This window comes from Ambystoma mexicanum, chromosome 4p (assembly GCF_040938575.1).
Source record: "Ambystoma mexicanum isolate Mex_15411 chromosome 4p, UKY_AmexF1_1, whole genome shotgun sequence".
In the NCBI taxonomy this organism is placed as follows: domain Eukaryota; kingdom Metazoa; phylum Chordata; class Amphibia; order Caudata; family Ambystomatidae; genus Ambystoma; species Ambystoma mexicanum.
In genome coordinates this window covers 1,054,093,473-1,054,109,961 of record NC_090927.1, presented here as the reverse complement: position 1 = coordinate 1,054,109,961, position 16,489 = coordinate 1,054,093,473, and the positions used below count along the sequence as shown (strand labels likewise).

At 43.1% G+C, this 16,489-nt stretch overlaps 1 protein-coding gene across 1 annotated transcript in view; it reads left to right on the top strand.

The window, feature by feature from the left end:
* The window catches only part of DCBLD1 (discoidin, CUB and LCCL domain containing 1), a 369,800-nt gene that overhangs the window by 309,105 nt on the left and 44,206 nt on the right, over positions 1 to 16,489 (top strand). Inside the window, exons 9-13 of the mRNA XM_069606627.1 lie at positions 10,583 to 10,707; positions 11,950 to 12,097; positions 12,203 to 12,319; positions 14,461 to 14,595; positions 15,817 to 15,933. Of these exons, the coding sequence (XP_069462728.1) occupies positions 10,583 to 10,707; positions 11,950 to 12,097; positions 12,203 to 12,319; positions 14,461 to 14,595; positions 15,817 to 15,933 (642 nt within the window). The remainder of the gene's footprint in view (positions 1 to 10,582; positions 10,708 to 11,949; positions 12,098 to 12,202; positions 12,320 to 14,460; positions 14,596 to 15,816; positions 15,934 to 16,489) is intronic.

The window sequence follows — 16,489 nt, the reverse complement described above, 5'->3', positions numbered from 1 at the left end:
TGCTTGTAAATGATCTAGCCCAAGTCCTTGATCTTTGGATGTCTCTAAGGCTCTTGTTTGAACGGCATACTAAACCATTGATGAATTTAGATAAAACCATCTAAAAATGTAGCGGGACAGACAGCCAGGCCAGTGAGATTTGAATGGATTAGAAATGTTAATAGTAGATGAGGATTTTTTTTTTTTCTTTCCTTTTCGTTTTTATTTCTTTTCTACATCTTTCTTTATTATACGAACATTTTTAGTGATGGCTAAATTGTTTTTTAATTTGTCGTTTTAATTACTGTATGAAATTAACAATGTATTTTTTGTGAAAAGTCACACTTTTGAATAGAGCACAATAAAAAAAAAAACATAGCAATAAAGAAGAGGTCCTGAGGTCAGGACCTGAATAAATGGTGGTGATGAAGCTCCTGTAAGCAACTCTGTGGAAACTGAGATGGGTCAAATCTGTTGGCTTTGGCTACCAGATAAGGCAAAGCTTTAGGTGTTTCTAAAACTACTGACAGAGACGCAGGAAACTAGAGACGCTGATGAGCCAGAGGACCTTGTTTAATAAAATGGTTTTCTCAGTTTTGTGTTAAAGCTCTTTTGTGGATCCACTCTGCAATATGAGTGATACTCCATAGTGTAAAGCAGCCCAGAGGATTGGGGGTTTGCACCTTAAATCGCTGCTTAGCAGAGTACCCAGGGCCCATTGAACGCTCCCCTGGAAATGAGTACTCAGCCATTGGGCAAAGCAAAACTGTCTTTTATTTTCCAAACGGACTGGGATCATACAGGAAATGGCAGTCTCCAGCAATAGCTGCTCCTGAGCCTGTGTCACAAGCTTTCATCCCGTTATGACATCACAATCCCCAACCCTTCCCCAGAAACCTAAGAGCACGTTCTATTGGGTAGCTTGGGTACAATCACCTATAGGTATCCCCTATATGAGTGGTCTAACTGGTTTTGCAATGTCAGGTGGGTTTACCAGAGACTCTCCAAAAATGATCTATTACATTGTTGCAGGATGGCCATTGGCCCTTGCCCAATTGCACACCACCCCAGGATTTGTGCTCCCTGATTGGCTGGAGAGATCCCCCTCCTCCCCTCATCCCCCCTCCCTCTGTTCAGAGCTCAGTGTACCTTTTCAAGGTAATGGGAAAGACCGTGTCCCTATTATTGCCACTAGTATAGCCACCTAGCCTGGGAGAGTAGCAGCAGGTTGCAATGTTCGTTAGGCAATACATGTAACAATTCGGTCGGTCTTCGCTGGGGATCCGCTTCTCTTCCCACCACAAGTAAATGACTATTGTTCGGCTTCGCTGAGTCACATGGGTGAGGACCGCAATACTGAGCTTTTTGGTCTGGAATTGGTGAAGATTTATTCTGTTATTTTGCAGGTGGCTCCCTGCCCGGGAGACTGGAATGTTCCACCCGCCCTTCTTTTCCTTGGTTGCGAGCACTGGCCCTGTGCTCCGTGCTGCAGAATCTGCATCTCTTCATTCCTTATTCTAAGGCCTGTGTCTTCATAGAATGACTGTAGTGAATTCACATGTGTTTTTTATATATATATATATATATATATATATATATATATATATATATATATATATATATATATATATATATATATATATATATATATATATATATATATATATATATATATATATATATATATATATATATATATATATACTCTTCCAGGTTCCTTGCATGTCCCTGAATCTTCATATGGTTAGTTGCAGTGCAAGGCATAAATTAGTTTTGCAAAATTGAGTAGCCAAAATTGCTAAGTAAAAAACAATTGATTAGCAATCCAACCTAAATGATTAGCCATTTTGATATCTTTATTTTTAAAGGGATGAGCAGTTAATTGCAACATGGCAATTGCCTAAATAAAATGTTTTACAGAGATAATCTCTGGGCCGTTTTAACCGTGCAGCACAGGCGCAATTCATTTATCACATGTATATTTAAACAACGTTTAGAAGGCCTCATGCCTGCATGTTATCCGTGCAGGACAACTTCTAGCAAATGGCTGGGAATAATGTATCTCAGTCAATCATCGGGCAGGAGAAATATCATGGCACAGAGCCCCACACTGAACACAGCCTGCGGGCATATGCCTTCTAAATGCTCTTTGAAGCGTGGGATGGCAGCAAATCACTGCAGTCCAGCGGCAGTGTCGGGGCCTGTCAACCTTTTCAGTTTAAAGGGATCCAAGACCGGGAGGGTCCACCAGCAACCGTCACCATGTTGGTAGTCGGGCATCTTATGACATTGCAACATACATCTTATATTCCACACTTTAAATGCGTACTTTGCAGTTCACACATTACACACATAAGCTGCATTTACTGGAGCCCTTCAGGCCATCACCTTCCTTGGGCCTCATCGGTTTCTAGAAGGGTTATCACCTTGTTGCCTTTTAAGCCGGGTGGCTTTAGAATAGACTGTTGCTGCTAAAGAAGGATCAATAGCTTTTCAGTGGAAGTTTAGTGTTTCAGTTGCCCGCTGTTTGGCAGTCTTGTGATAATCTGTGGTATTCCATTCCACCACCAGCATCACCCCCCGCCCCAACCCCCGCCCCATCACTCCCTGGCTGTATTTCTGTCTTCATTAGAATGTGTATTTGGTTGTATTATTTCCTTTGTATTTATTTGTTCTAATTTAATTAAGTATAAAAGTTAATTGCAAACTATAAAAAAATAAAGAATGTTTGCAGACTTTTTCTCCACTCCAGGCTAAGCGGCCCCCAAATATCAGAATGAAATGGGCCTGCACGAGCCATGACAAATCTTCAGCTGGCCCTGCTGCAGTCTGGTGCTTTAAAGATATTTAGATGGCCTCATGACTGTAGGTTGTGTTTTCAGTGCTGGGATGACCATTGGCAAACGGCTGGGAAGAGTATATCTTCTACCAATCGGGCAGGAGAAATATTATTTCCAGACACTTGATGACAGACAACCTCTTGATAATGCAACATGCAAGCAGACCCGCATAACCTTGCCCGATTCTGTGTCTTATTTTTAAGTAGTTGTCCCCTTTTTCAATATAGGGAAACGCAAGGACCGAGTTTAGTCATTATAGAAGCTGGGCTGCAGAAATCACAGGGTTTTTTTGATTTTTAAATGTAGGCAGGTCTGCCTGCAGGCATATGACCTGTAAATGTTGTTTGAAGCACGATGTTCAGATAAATCACTGTACTCTTACGTTTCTAAGAACATTAAGAAGGCAATGCCTTCAGGCAGAGGGGCGCTTGTGCCCCCCCTTCTCTGTTATCTTTGAATAACTGGGGCAGGAGTGTCATTTTGCAACCAAAAGGAATCTGGATTGATTGACATGCTATTCTGAATCACTCCAGCTGGCCTCCTCTCCTGTTGGTTCTGGCTTAGTGACGTGTTAACATGCATCTTAAAAAATTAGCAAGTGCTTCTCACTTCAAAGGGGTTTGGGGGGACTGCCTTATTGTGGTAAGCCTTGATTTGGGGTAGGTGGTGGGCAGGTCAAACTGTTTGTGGCCGAGCTGTCGGGGAAGTAGGATGTTATCGTGACTTTGCATGATACAACAAACGCCATCCTCTTATTGCTCAATATATTTCTATGATGATATATATAGTGTAAGGTTAATTATGAAAGGGTAGTTTATTATCTAATGTGCATTGTTTAAATAAAGTATTATTTAAGCACATGAAATGCAAAGGGAAACCTTATTAAATATCTATAGCCACTAAACCTGTGAAAATGTGCTCAGTTGCTTACATTTTTCACATCCCGCTTTCCTCATTTAACCAAACTGTGTGATCCTGGGCAGATCCTTTACTGTGTCTTATCTGCAGCTCTGTGATTCACTTCAGGGCGTATGTTAATATAACATGCTGTTATTTAAAAAATAAAAATACCCTTATATAGAGTTGCTCCATAAATAACAATAGTGCAATTAAGTATTTTGCACCACAGTTATTTTCCACCTGGCTTACTTATGGCAACTTATTCTAAAGTCGCTTCCTTGGTGCCTCCAAGTATCAAATACTGATGGTCCTTGCGATGCCCATTTCTGTGAAGTCATTTCTGCTGGTGCAATCCACATGCAAATTCGGAGGTTTGTGTGTATTTTGCACGAGAGCGCTTGAACAGAGCTCTAATAGATGCGTTTCCTGCATCTGTAATGATTATGCAATTTTATTTCTTTTTATGTGTTAAAATACCATCTACCACTAGCAGCGGTTTATGGGCCCGAATGAGACCCTATGGAATTGCGCGCACTGCATTTGCTGGGAAAGTAGCAGGACTTTTTTCATTGCTCGCACCCCACTCTTGCAATGCTGGATATTCCCCTTCCTACAGGCAGTGTTATCAGTGCTGTGGCAGTGTGAGCCCTGCACTAATAACATAGCCCAAGGCTTTCTAAATGTTTTTTGAAACGTGGGACTGCAACAAATGACTTTAGTACCGTGCTTCAAAGAACATTGAGAAGGCAATATGCCTTCTGTTTTATCAGTGCAGGGTCCGTGTGAGCCGCGCACTGATAAAACGGCCAGATAAGAGGTTCTAAATGATCACACAGCCCAGGGATCTTCATTACCAAGTACTTACCCACGGCATCCACGATGGCTAGGCAGCCGAGCTGTGATTTGAGCTGTTTCTTCTGTTCTCTGGCCTCTGCACATGTGCTCCTCTATGCATGTCTTGTAGCCCCGGAGCCTCTCCCTAACCCCCCCCCCGCCTCGCCTGTGTGCTCTGCACTACAAGCACTATAACACAACGGATGGGTTACCCGTTCCTCGCTAACAAGGGGCAAACAACGAACAATATATAAATGGGAATCGTGTCAGCGGAATACAACAATGTTCAATCAATCAGGACATTACCGACAAAAGATGATGAGGAGGACCCCCAGGTCCACACCGCAGATGAACTCTACATAAGGCAAAAGTTAATTTATAAACTGTATTTATTACATTTTTGATCAATGTTAAAATACATATTAAACTGTCATGAGCTCATATTAAATATAAACTTAGTATAGCAAAAATAAAGTGCAAGTGCACTACAAGCACAGCACAGGCAAGTAAACATAAACCCTGCTTCTAGAAATCATGTTGCAGTTTGTGCAACATGATTATTGAAATAAAAAGCAAATCGGGAGTATTGTATTGCAAAATGCAATGCAATACCGCTTATTTTATGCCTTGCAGTGAAGCGGTTGCAAGCGTGCTCTGCGTGACTTTTTGGTTTCTTGCGTTTCTGCGTTTGGCTAGTGAAAAGAAAAAGGCTTCTGACAGAATGTACATGTATCTGTCCTCTATCTACAGAACTGTGTATACATGTTCTTCGCGTGTACACGTGCGTGTATAACTTTAGGCAGGGATGCGAGTTTACTTCGTGACTAACGTTACTATGTCGTAGTGTCGCTAATGACGTCAGCACGGCAGGATAATTGTCATTAGTCACCCTGGTCTAGTGATGGGGCACCTGTATCCGTGAAGACATCAGCTGAATAGGGTTTGAACGGTTGCCTAAAAGTGTATCTGCTCACATACGTGCAATGCACCGTTCCACCTGGGGGTTGGCCAAACAGTGATTGACATCTGTCATTTCTCATCCTTCGGGTAGTCCTGCAAATGGGGGACTTGATGGCCATTCCGGAGACCCTCTCTTCAATAGTTCTCCTGATTCAACCTGATAGTTCAATAATGTTACTGATCTATTATCCTGAAGTAGAGGTGTCACGGTATTAGTTTTATGACGGTAAGATAACCTTCTTACCAAATGACGGTATATCATGGTAATCGCGGTATAGCAGGTGGAGTTAACTAATCTTAACAAATATTTTCTAAAAGGTCATAAATTGTCAGATTTATCAACACAAACAAAACCAGGCACCCAGGGCCAGAATTGGGCTTTTCAACATACTTTCCACTGAAATGCCACCCCTTGCTTCCACCAAACACAAGTGTGGAGAGGATGGGGGGGGTGGTGAGCCCTGCTATGGCTGGCAAAGCAAACTGAATAGCTTTCTTAAGTGGTAATTTAGGCTTTTAGCTCCCCCACTAGCTACTGGTGAAGATGAACATGTTGCCATCTTGATAACCTGCATCCCACAGATCAATGGAGGCTGACGGTAGAAAACGCTTTGCACATACACACACATACACACGCAATGTCTCTTTACGTTACAGCCTTTAGTTTATTTGCGGGCCAAAAGGTGTTCAGTAATCACGGACATGTTACCCTTTGGTATGGCAGCAGGGAATACCCACAGAGATGAGTGAATTTCGCAGTGTGACGGTTATGTAAATGCCATATGTGTAGCAAACTTGATCCATTATAAATATATAAACCCCAAAGCCGCCAACCCAAAGTAAACCCTTTTCCTTCTTGGCACTGTATTTATTCTTCCTATTGCTATCCTATTGATTTTGTGTCGGGCACGTGTGGTTTATGGAATGGCATTAAAAACTGCTCCAACTGAAACTACTTTGCAGACGGCACATCCAACAGTGCAAGACAAAGTCTGCGCAGCACTTGCTTATTGCAGTCTTTACAAATTAGATTGAAAAGCACACGGTATAAACGGTATACCGGTATAAACAATGTTACGGTTATTATTGTTCATTTAAGTGGTTCACGGTATCTTTAACGGTATACCATTACATCCCTATCCTGAAATACGTTTCTTTCTTTCCCTTATCTTTTTGTTTCCCTTATGTTTTTCCCCTTTTCTTACTAATGGGCACCTGCTCATGGATGAATAGGATCTGTGCTTTGGTGGCCAAGAACTCTAATGATCTGCTGCATTGAACTGGGGCTTACGTGGCGTTCATGCCCCATTGCTGATGGTGGTCTCCTCAGCACCTCTAGGTCATTGGTAGCATGGTCAGCTCATTGGCACCAGACATGCCGTGCTCTTGCCCATAAGTGGTGATCTCTGGAGCAGTGGCCATGGTTCTTCAGAAGCTCCTCCGGTGTAACGGGGGACATCTCAGGGCATTTTGTAAGCTTAGTTACTTTTGGGACCAAACAACTGGGCAGTCAAGTGAGTATGCATGGGCAGAAGTGAGGCCCAAAGTTGCATCAAAGGAGGGAGAGGGCTTATTAATTTGGTGCAGCATGCGTCTAGACTGGAATCGCAGTGCCACCCCAACACCCGATGCCATGAAGCTGGATAGCCTGACCCACTTGGGTGGGCTGTGAGGAATCCTCTCTGTACTGCTTCCAGGTAGCTCAGTGCATAGATCACGGTCTTCAGTTGGTAGCCAAGGGGAAGGGCAACCAGTGTGACTTGGTCGCAGCAGGACACATAAAGTTAATGCAATGGCTCTATGCTCATTACCTACGTAGTTTCCATTGCATTGGTTCCTTGAATGGCTGTCTTCTTGTGGGAAGTGTGCAGTGTTAAATCAAAGGAAATTGGTGTGCAGCTGCCTGGGTCGGAGCCCATACTGTTTTTGACCAAGGGGCCATTATCTTGGCCAAAAGCTTTGGGTGCCACTTAAAATGCTGTGAAAAGCTTAAGGACCAAGTTTAAACACTTGGATTCAGAGCAGTATATAAACTAAACCATTTGCAAAAAATAATCAAAAACGGAATGTTTGGCTGGTGTACTGCTTCAATTCACCCTGGCAGCAGGAGCTCCTGGTTTCACGCAGGTTGTCCTGTTTTATTTGATTCATTTATTTATGCAGCAAGCTGTTAGTCTCTGCACATTAGGGCTGTGAATTTTAGGTAGAACTTGAAATGTCTGGTCATATTGGCACTACACTTTCTTACACATAGTATAAAGAACTGCTGCTTGGTCCTCAAATGAATCTTTGCTGACCTTCAAATGGATCTCACTAAAGGAATCCACTTAGTCAGTTTGAGCAGAACTGCTCAAATATTGGTAATCTCAGGCTGCTCCTAACCCATCAGTATGTCAGTGCATCATAGATTAATTGCACGTGTGGCCACTAGATTCTTGTTTGCCATAGACTCCACATGAAAAAACGGGTTCACCTCTTCAAAATGCTAGACTCGTGTATGCATGAATGCATTACACAGGGCCCTATTGCATAACACAAGGCCCTTCAACTAAATGTCGACCTGCACTTACACTCGCTCGCACACTATTCAATTGAAAAATTGATTGTTTGACAAACATCGATTCATTGTTTTATTCTGAAAAATATGCATGATTTTACCAGTGATTTGCATTAGTTAAAGCCGCAGAAAATGGTTCATTTGATAGAATGGCTCATATCCGTCATTGGCGACAAGTCCAAAGGGAATACATTTTTAAAACTTTAGCCCATTAAGCACGGATTAATCACACGGCAAACGTTGCACTAAGAAGGGTCGACTAACTGTAAACCCGTGTTCAATACTGGCGCTATTGCTGAAACTAAGGTCACACAAAATAAAGCGTGTGCTGAGAGAATAAGAGCTCACTTGGAGTTAGTATTTCTTACCTTTGATATTATTACGCAAACTTTGTAGTTGAACTAGTTAATAGTGGTCAGCGCTGAATTAAAAACGTTTGCTTTTCTGATCACTTGATGATATGTTTTTATTTAGCCAGTATTCTTTATCTTAAGCTGTTTCCTAAAGGGTGACTTTTGCAGGCCAACTTGCAATAAACAGAAATATTATACATTCAAATCTTAGTCTTGATGAAATTGGCTTTAATCGTGCAATAATTATGTGTAAAATGCAAACTTGAAGGAATAACATGCATGCATGGCAACATTCTATGCTAGAGGTCCCAGCCACCCAAGAAAGCAAAATCTGCACAGAGCAGAAAGAGCAAGATATGCCTGCACTCTGCTCCCATAGGCTTAGAGCGTGTGTGCGCAGTGGATAAACACAATGGCATTGCCGAAAAGTGTCCTTAACCGGGAGCAGTTCAGGCATCTCTGGTGGGGCGCAGTGGGGCAGATGCTATAGTGCTGCGGACCCACTGGGGTCCAAATGGCCCCCCCCGTACTTCTGAGAAGGGGGTTTGGGGAGCGGTGAGGCGGAGTCCCATGTGTGGGGCACATCTTCAGCCCGATTGTGTGGTGTGCACCCCTTATGCAGGTGGCCTTCAGGGATCCGGTGCCTGCACCTTAAACTCCTGATTGTGATCGGCATCTGTATAAGAGACCATAACCTTCCTAGGCTGCAGAGGTAGCGCAGTGAAGCTGTGCATGTGAGGCGTGACAAGGGAGAAGAGCCGACTGGTGCAGCACCGCTGGACACGACAGGGCTCCAGTGAGCACATGTGGAGGGGAGCAGTGCTGATCGGTCTTGAGATGAGATCCTGGCTATGTTGTGAGGGATCTGAAGAGAATCAAGCAATCGAATCAGATGGCTATCTAGGAAGGAAGTCTAGCTGGTATAAAACGAATGCAAAAGTAAAGATGCAGTGAAACCCAGAATGTTCTTCATAACGCTAGTTTTCCACTTGATGTGTACAACACTCCTCTTGATTGGGACTCTGAGGGGCATTTTTGGGTAGCACGGTTAAGCAAATTTGAGGGTTTGCCCTCTGTTGCACATGAATGTTCATGCCATTGGACAGTTATTTTCTTATTAACGAAATACTTAATCTATATTTTTAAAATATACCTTGTGATAATTTAATAACCAGTGCTGGTTTGATGGGTAGAGTTGGCCCACAAGTGTCACCTGAACTGTATATAACACCAGCCTGTCCAAATCCCAGACCTCGATTAAGAGTCTCCAGGGCGACAACTGGACCCTTTAGCCCCTGAAACGGATTGAAACTGATGGCTACCGCAAATTTTCTCTGAAAAGCAATGCAGTAGTCCGGAATCTCCCTGGGGATTTCCACCTATGGCATTGAAGTGTGTTTATGCATAGAAATGCCCCAGAATGTCCAACATGATCTCCTCACTCAAACCTATGGTCTTCCAACACATTTGCTGTGCCCTCCTCACTACCAGTCCACCAGAATGGGGGCCAGAAAATGTGAAATTCAGTGCCCCTTTCTCTGGAGTTCTTCCCCAGAATGTGAGACTTCACCAACCTCTCCACTCCTGACCCATTCTGAAGACTTAATTTTTCTATCAAGCAAACTAGGAACTTTCACTGCTGTGCTCAGCATCTTGCCAGGCACCTTAAACTCTGTGTGTGATCATTTTCATAAGGCGCAGACTTGAACAGTTCTAAGCTTGCCCTGCTGTACTTTACTACATGCTCTTTAATGTTGATGTGGCGCCCTAGCAACAAAGGTGGAAGGAATCCAATGGTCTACAAAAGACATGCTTAATTTCCTAACATTTATGTAAACCGTTCTAAAGTCATTTTCTCACCTTGCTTCCTACTGCTTTTTCTGGCAGTCAGATTAGATAAAAGAAAATATCTTCTTAACAGTGTAATTGCTTTCTTCACTTTGCTGTCAGGTGGGTCAAATAAACAACCACACCATATGAATGAATGGCAATAAGGACGTTTGTGGGTATATGCTGATGGCTCTTGAAAAAACCAACTCGAGTGTTTGTTTAAAAAATGTGTTGTTCATGGTTTGTAAACTAGTAGCAATCTGGAGCCCTGTGTAGCCGTGACGCTCGTAGAACACCTCATGCAACATGTCCTCTCCATCTTTTTAAAGGAATTGTTACCCGAGGATCCACCAAACCAGATTTTATTTTTTATGTCCAGACCTATGGAATACAGTTCAGCAGAGATGGCATGAAATGGAGGACGTATAAAGAGAGTACGAACGGCGAGGAGAAGGTTTGTACTTGAACATCACTTTGGGAAGGAAGATGGGTCTGGTCCATTGAGTACCACGTCACCAGTCCATACCAGCTCCATTTACAACATTTTCGTTTGCTGCAATGTCCATCAATGTCTTATCACTTATCACCATATCGCTGATCTGGGTGAGAATCTGTACGCGATCAGACCAGTGCAGGTGCGTGCTCTAGTAAAACTCCACTGAAAGTTGACGCTTGCAAAGCCTTACTCGCAATTAGCGGAGGCAAGAGCGTCGGGAGGTAGTCTGGCATGGCCTGGTGGTTGGGAGAGGGGTGCAGAGCAGTTCTTTTGAAACCTTGTGGTGCGCATTTCCTTCAATGTGGAGCATCTTGTGAAATTCAAAGCATTTTTCCAAGTCCAGTTTCGAGTATATGGGTTGCGGTGACGGGTCTTTATAGCAATCCTTTTACATCGGTTTGCATTTGCGACGATGTAAAAGCATTGGCGCAAGTGTATTGTATTTTTTTTTAAAGTGCACCCAAGAAATACATGCAATGTGTTGAGGGGTATAATTTGGAGAATCAATGGGAGGAACCTGTGGACCTCTCTTGTTTGGCAGAGAAAAAGATGCCCCAGCACTGATGGCATCAGATTGTTGCAAGTGCGTAACTTTATAAATTCCACATTACATCGGCATGGAATGTGCTGTCCCTCTCTGTGTTAACGTGTGTTAATGCTGGTGGTAATTTGGCATGGCGCTGTACAGCTCTATTAGGGGCTTGCAGAGGGGAGAGGTTTGTCGCTCCCTTTTGCCCATTCCCCTATTTAGTCCACACGATCTCTATAGCTACTTGGTGGCAGGGTTCAAATCTTCTACCCTCTGACCCCCTCATTCTACAGGCCGTCCGGGTCTTGTTGTTCTTATGCCTCTTACTCTCCTCAAGTGCCCTGTGAATTAGCTTGCAGGGATTGGGAACTTGTGTTGGGGGTTATAGTGCCACAGTCACATTGGCATGGTGTTCATTTGTGGTCAAGTCAGTTTTCCCTTCTTCCTTCTGTATGTAGATGTGGATTGATGCATGGATTGGTGTCAGAGTTCAGTGACTCACTCGCCATACACTGTTATTCCCATCTTGACTTTGGAAACTAGCTTTTCCCACTGCTAAAATGTTGCAGTGCTCTCCATTTACTGACCATGGAAGATTTAAAAGAATATATGTACTTTTCTGAAATAATTGACGTTGCATAAGAAAGTCTAATTTCTTCCTTGCATTGCAGGTCTTCACAGGCAATGATAACTTCTTCGATGAGGCACGGAACAGCTTTCTCCGCCCCATTGTTGCCCGTTATGTGCGTGTTGTCCCTCATTCGTGGAACCAAAGAATCGCCCTGAAAGTTGAACTCCTTGGATGTCGACAAATCCAGGGTGGGTGAAGGCCACTGGCATGGCAGGCTGCAAGCGAGTGCAACCACTGATCTGCCTAAACTCCGTTGTTTTCAATTTGTTGCCTTTTCATTTTCTCCGACATAGGTAACACTTCTTCTGCCCAACCCATACTTCAGAAGCCAACGCACAGTTCAAGTACAACTCTAGTGAAGAAAGACTGGACAAGGACCGACCATAATCCATTGGAAGAAGGCCACACAGGTAAAGCAGAGCAGACTGGTTCTATAGGGGCTCAATTTTGTTTCATGGTTGTACCCGTTATGTCTATGTATTTTATTGAAAAGTTGACAGCGCATCACATAAAAGCAACATTATGGTGGTGGGTTTTAAAGGCACAGATTGAGAAACTATCATTTTCTTTGGTAGTATACGAGAAGAACGCTAGACTTAACAGGGCACAAATCGAGGGACCATGTGGGTGGGTGGGTTAAGTCCACCCTCCCAAAAAGTGGGCCGTCACCGCACCTCCTTCTCCTCCCCCCTGTGTGTTTTAAGGAATTCACACCCAAGCCATGCAGCTGTAAGGCGAGACACTTAACCATAAGACCAGAGCAATCACAATGATATGGGCAGTAAAATGTGTGCTATTGACTTTCTGCTTGCTATATAGGGCAAGTTTTGTTTGGATTCTTATATTTAAGATGTGCCTGCATTTTATCATTGCCCAGCGATGCAATCAGAAAATATATCCTATTGGCTAATGCCTATTTGTTCTGTGCACTTTATTCAACCGAGAAAGAATGAAACTTGGCCATTTAAGGAAATTGTCACTTTCTATGATGTCACTTCCCAAAAAGTTGCGTCAGAGGGCCTGCACTTTTCTTGTTTAGGGTTGGAGCCTGCTTAAGAAGGGTAATGTTTATTTAGGCAGATTCAAAAGTGACTCCAGTTAGTGGACGGTTTACAGTGATGAGCTTAAAGGAAGTATGGCGGTTCTGTGGCAATAAAAGACCGAGCAGAAGCAAGGTGATGTGCGTAGGCAGTGACGGGAAATATCATTTGCATTTGTCAAACTGCAGAAGTAACTTCGAGACTCTGCAAAGTTTAAAGGGATAGTCCAGTAAAAAATGTTATTTAAAAAATAGGCAATATAAATAAAATACTAGCACTATTTTTTGTAAACTTCCTATGGAAAATTTTGAGCTATACAAGCTCAAAATTCGCAAAAGCAAGCACATGGACGCATCCATTTTGTGAAATGGATGCTCGCCTGTGCTGGCTTTTGCTTTTGCGGCACTAATGAAGGAAAAGCCAGCCAGCTGTAGTAAACAAAAGCTACCGCTGGGTGGCTTTTCCTTCATTGGTGCCGGGACTCGGAGGACGCGGACTGGAGACCAGAGCAGGAAAGCTGCAGCTGAATCTCGGTAAGTGCTATTTATTTTAAAAAAAAATAAGCACTAGCTGCGTTTTTTTTTCCTAAGTTTTCCAGGCTGGAGGACCCCGGAAAACTTAGAAATAAAACCGCAGCTTTAAAAACGTTGTATTTATGTTTGCGGTCGCTTTTGAAGCAACCGCAAACATAAATACAATGTTGTGTTTGAAAACGCTGCGGTTTTTCTTTCCAAGTTTCTCAGGCTCCTCTGGCTCGGAGGAGCCTGAGAAACTTTGAAAGAAAAACCGCAGCGGTTTCAAACACAACGTTGTATTTATGTTTGCGGTCGCTTCAAAAGCAACCGCAAACATAAATACGTTTTTAAAGCTGCAGTTTTATTTCCAAGTTTTCCGGGCTCCTCCAGCCCGGAAAACGTAGAAAAAAAACCGCAGCTAGTGCTTATTTTTTTTTTAAATAAATAGCACTTACCGAGATTCAGCTGCAGCTTTCCTGCTCTGGTCTCCGGTCCGCGTCCTCCGAGTCCCGGCACCAATGAAGGAAAAGCCACCCAGCGGTAGCTTTTGTTTACTACAGCTGGCTGGCTTTTCCTTCATTAGTGCCGCAAAAGCCAGCACAGGCGGGCATCCATTTTACAAAATGGATGCGCCCATGTGCTTGCTTTTGCGAATTTTGAGCTTGAATAGCTCAAAATTTTCCATAGGAAGTTTTAAAAAAAAAATAGTGCTAGTATTATTTTTTTATATTGCCTATCTATTTTTTAAATACATTTTTTTACTGGACTATTCCTTTAAGATTGGGGTGGAATGTGGAAGGCAAGGGAATTGGTGAGAATTGACCCAGGAGGATGCATGTTTTATCCTTACTCATATATTAGAATCTCCTGGAAAGTGTATCTGAATGCTTACTGAAGAGCTTGCAAGTAGACGCGAGTGATTCATGTGAAAACTTGCAGCCAACTAGCATCATGCAATCCCCTGCTGCAGCGTGATCCTAAACTTTATTTGTCCAGTTTTCCTACATGCAGGTACTGCAACCTCCGCCCGCCCACTGTTTCTGACATCTATGCAGCAAAGTCCAGATGCATCGTTGGTGAACAAGGACTGGACCATCACAGGCGCCATTCCACCAGAAGAGAGGGACTTTGGTAAATCGGGACTCCATATTGTTTGGTGACTGGTTGCAGCTTTGTGGAACTGTTTTTTACCAAAGCGCTTTCGATGCATCTTTCAGGTTCAAACAGTGAAAGCATAAATAACCAATTATTTTTAACAGGAGACCCGGCTAAGCTCTCCTGATCATGCAACACAAATATTTCAAGTTGTCGGATCGTGGCAAAGGTTTTCCAATCCCTTTATCGCTGGTTATTAATGTGTGAATGAAAATAATCTACCCACTGCGCATCATGTAGCAAAACACTGAATACATTGACCTTGTTGCCACCCGTTAATATTTTCGTGTGTGATCAATGCATTTATTTCAGTACTGCGGCTTTCTTTTGTCAACCTGAACATCGGAGCCCATTCGTACAGGGACACCAAACAAACCACCACTGTGGACTTCATTGAGTTTGTAATTACCTGCAACCACTTCAAATTGGACTGAGTGTCTCATGCTTCAGTTGACAAGAGATTTGTTTTGCTCTCCTGTCACAGAAGCGATTGTGTGAGGGTCTTTGCAATATTAATGGCGGTCCAGAAAGCCTATTCATTCATTGCTACACATGTTGGATCTTTGCATAGATCAGGCAGTTTCTGTGGATTTGTCATTTATTTCTGCTGCATTTGCTTACTTCCACATTTTGGGCCCTCTTATCTTTCTTTGACCTGCCCCTCTCAATCAGCACATGGCACTGGCCTACAGAGTGTAACCACAGCCACTGGCTGCCTGTTTTTCCTTGTCTTGAGATGAGAACAGGCAGTATTCTGCCCGCTTCGGATAGTCGGATTTGGAGAGATCTGTGTGATGTAGCATTGCAGGACCTTTTCACAGCATCACTGACCATAATGTCATGGCCTTTAGGCAAACGGAAATGTCTTAGATGGTGGAAAATCAGAGTTTGGAGAGGATTGATGTCAGTGTATGTAGGTATGTGAAGTAGAGGATATGAGCGTAGTTTCCGTTGGATTTGGGCAGTAATACCAACACAGCTGAAGATTAATTATTTGCCTGGTTGGAGTTCAGTGAAAGAAAGGTCTGTGCTAGGTGTGTGCGCTATTTTGCATCTGTGGTACTAGATTGACACTAAAGGTAGAATTGCCTACCTACAAGGATACTCTAGGAAGACCATGCGGTAGACGTGCATAACTGATGCAGTAACACTGCAAGCATTTCTAACTTCCCCCATTCACCTTTTTCTTGAACACAGGCAATGCTACTTCCGGCCGTCCTATGTTTTATAAGCCAAACCAAACCTCTGGTGTTCCAGCAGAGAAGGGCGACCAGGCCATCACAGAGCCAATTCCATCCGAAGAGATTGATTTGGGTAAAGCGCAGAGTCTCACTGTTTGCAGGATGGTCTGTTTTGGGAACGGTGTGCTTTCGCAATGTATTGTGCTGAGTGAATGGAACGCTGCTCACCAAAGCTCTTCAGAAAGATGTAACATGATGATGAATCTTTCCGGCATGAAAAGGGAATAGGAGACTTGGAGTAGCAACGTGGTCTGTAGCGGCACCACAAACATGAGTGTTCCATCTTTAAGGGGTGCAATAAAGGTGACCTGGCAGGAATGAGCATGAAGACTGATCCATTAGGCAGGCTGGATCCGACGGGAGTCACTGCTAGACTAGAGGCAGGGGGTGTCCAGTCAATGGATCGATTACAAAAGGCTCGAATGCAAAAGGTGAGAGTCAATAGGGTCGAAAACCAAAGGTTAGAATTTTTTTTTTGTTTTTTACCACAAAAACGGGGGTTTGGAGGGGGAACACCCAAACAAAAATGTAATAAAAAAAATAAAAAATTTCGAACCTTTTTTTTATTTTCGAGACTATTGACTCGAACCTTTGCAGTCGATCCTTTGACCTATAATCGAGGCAAGGTA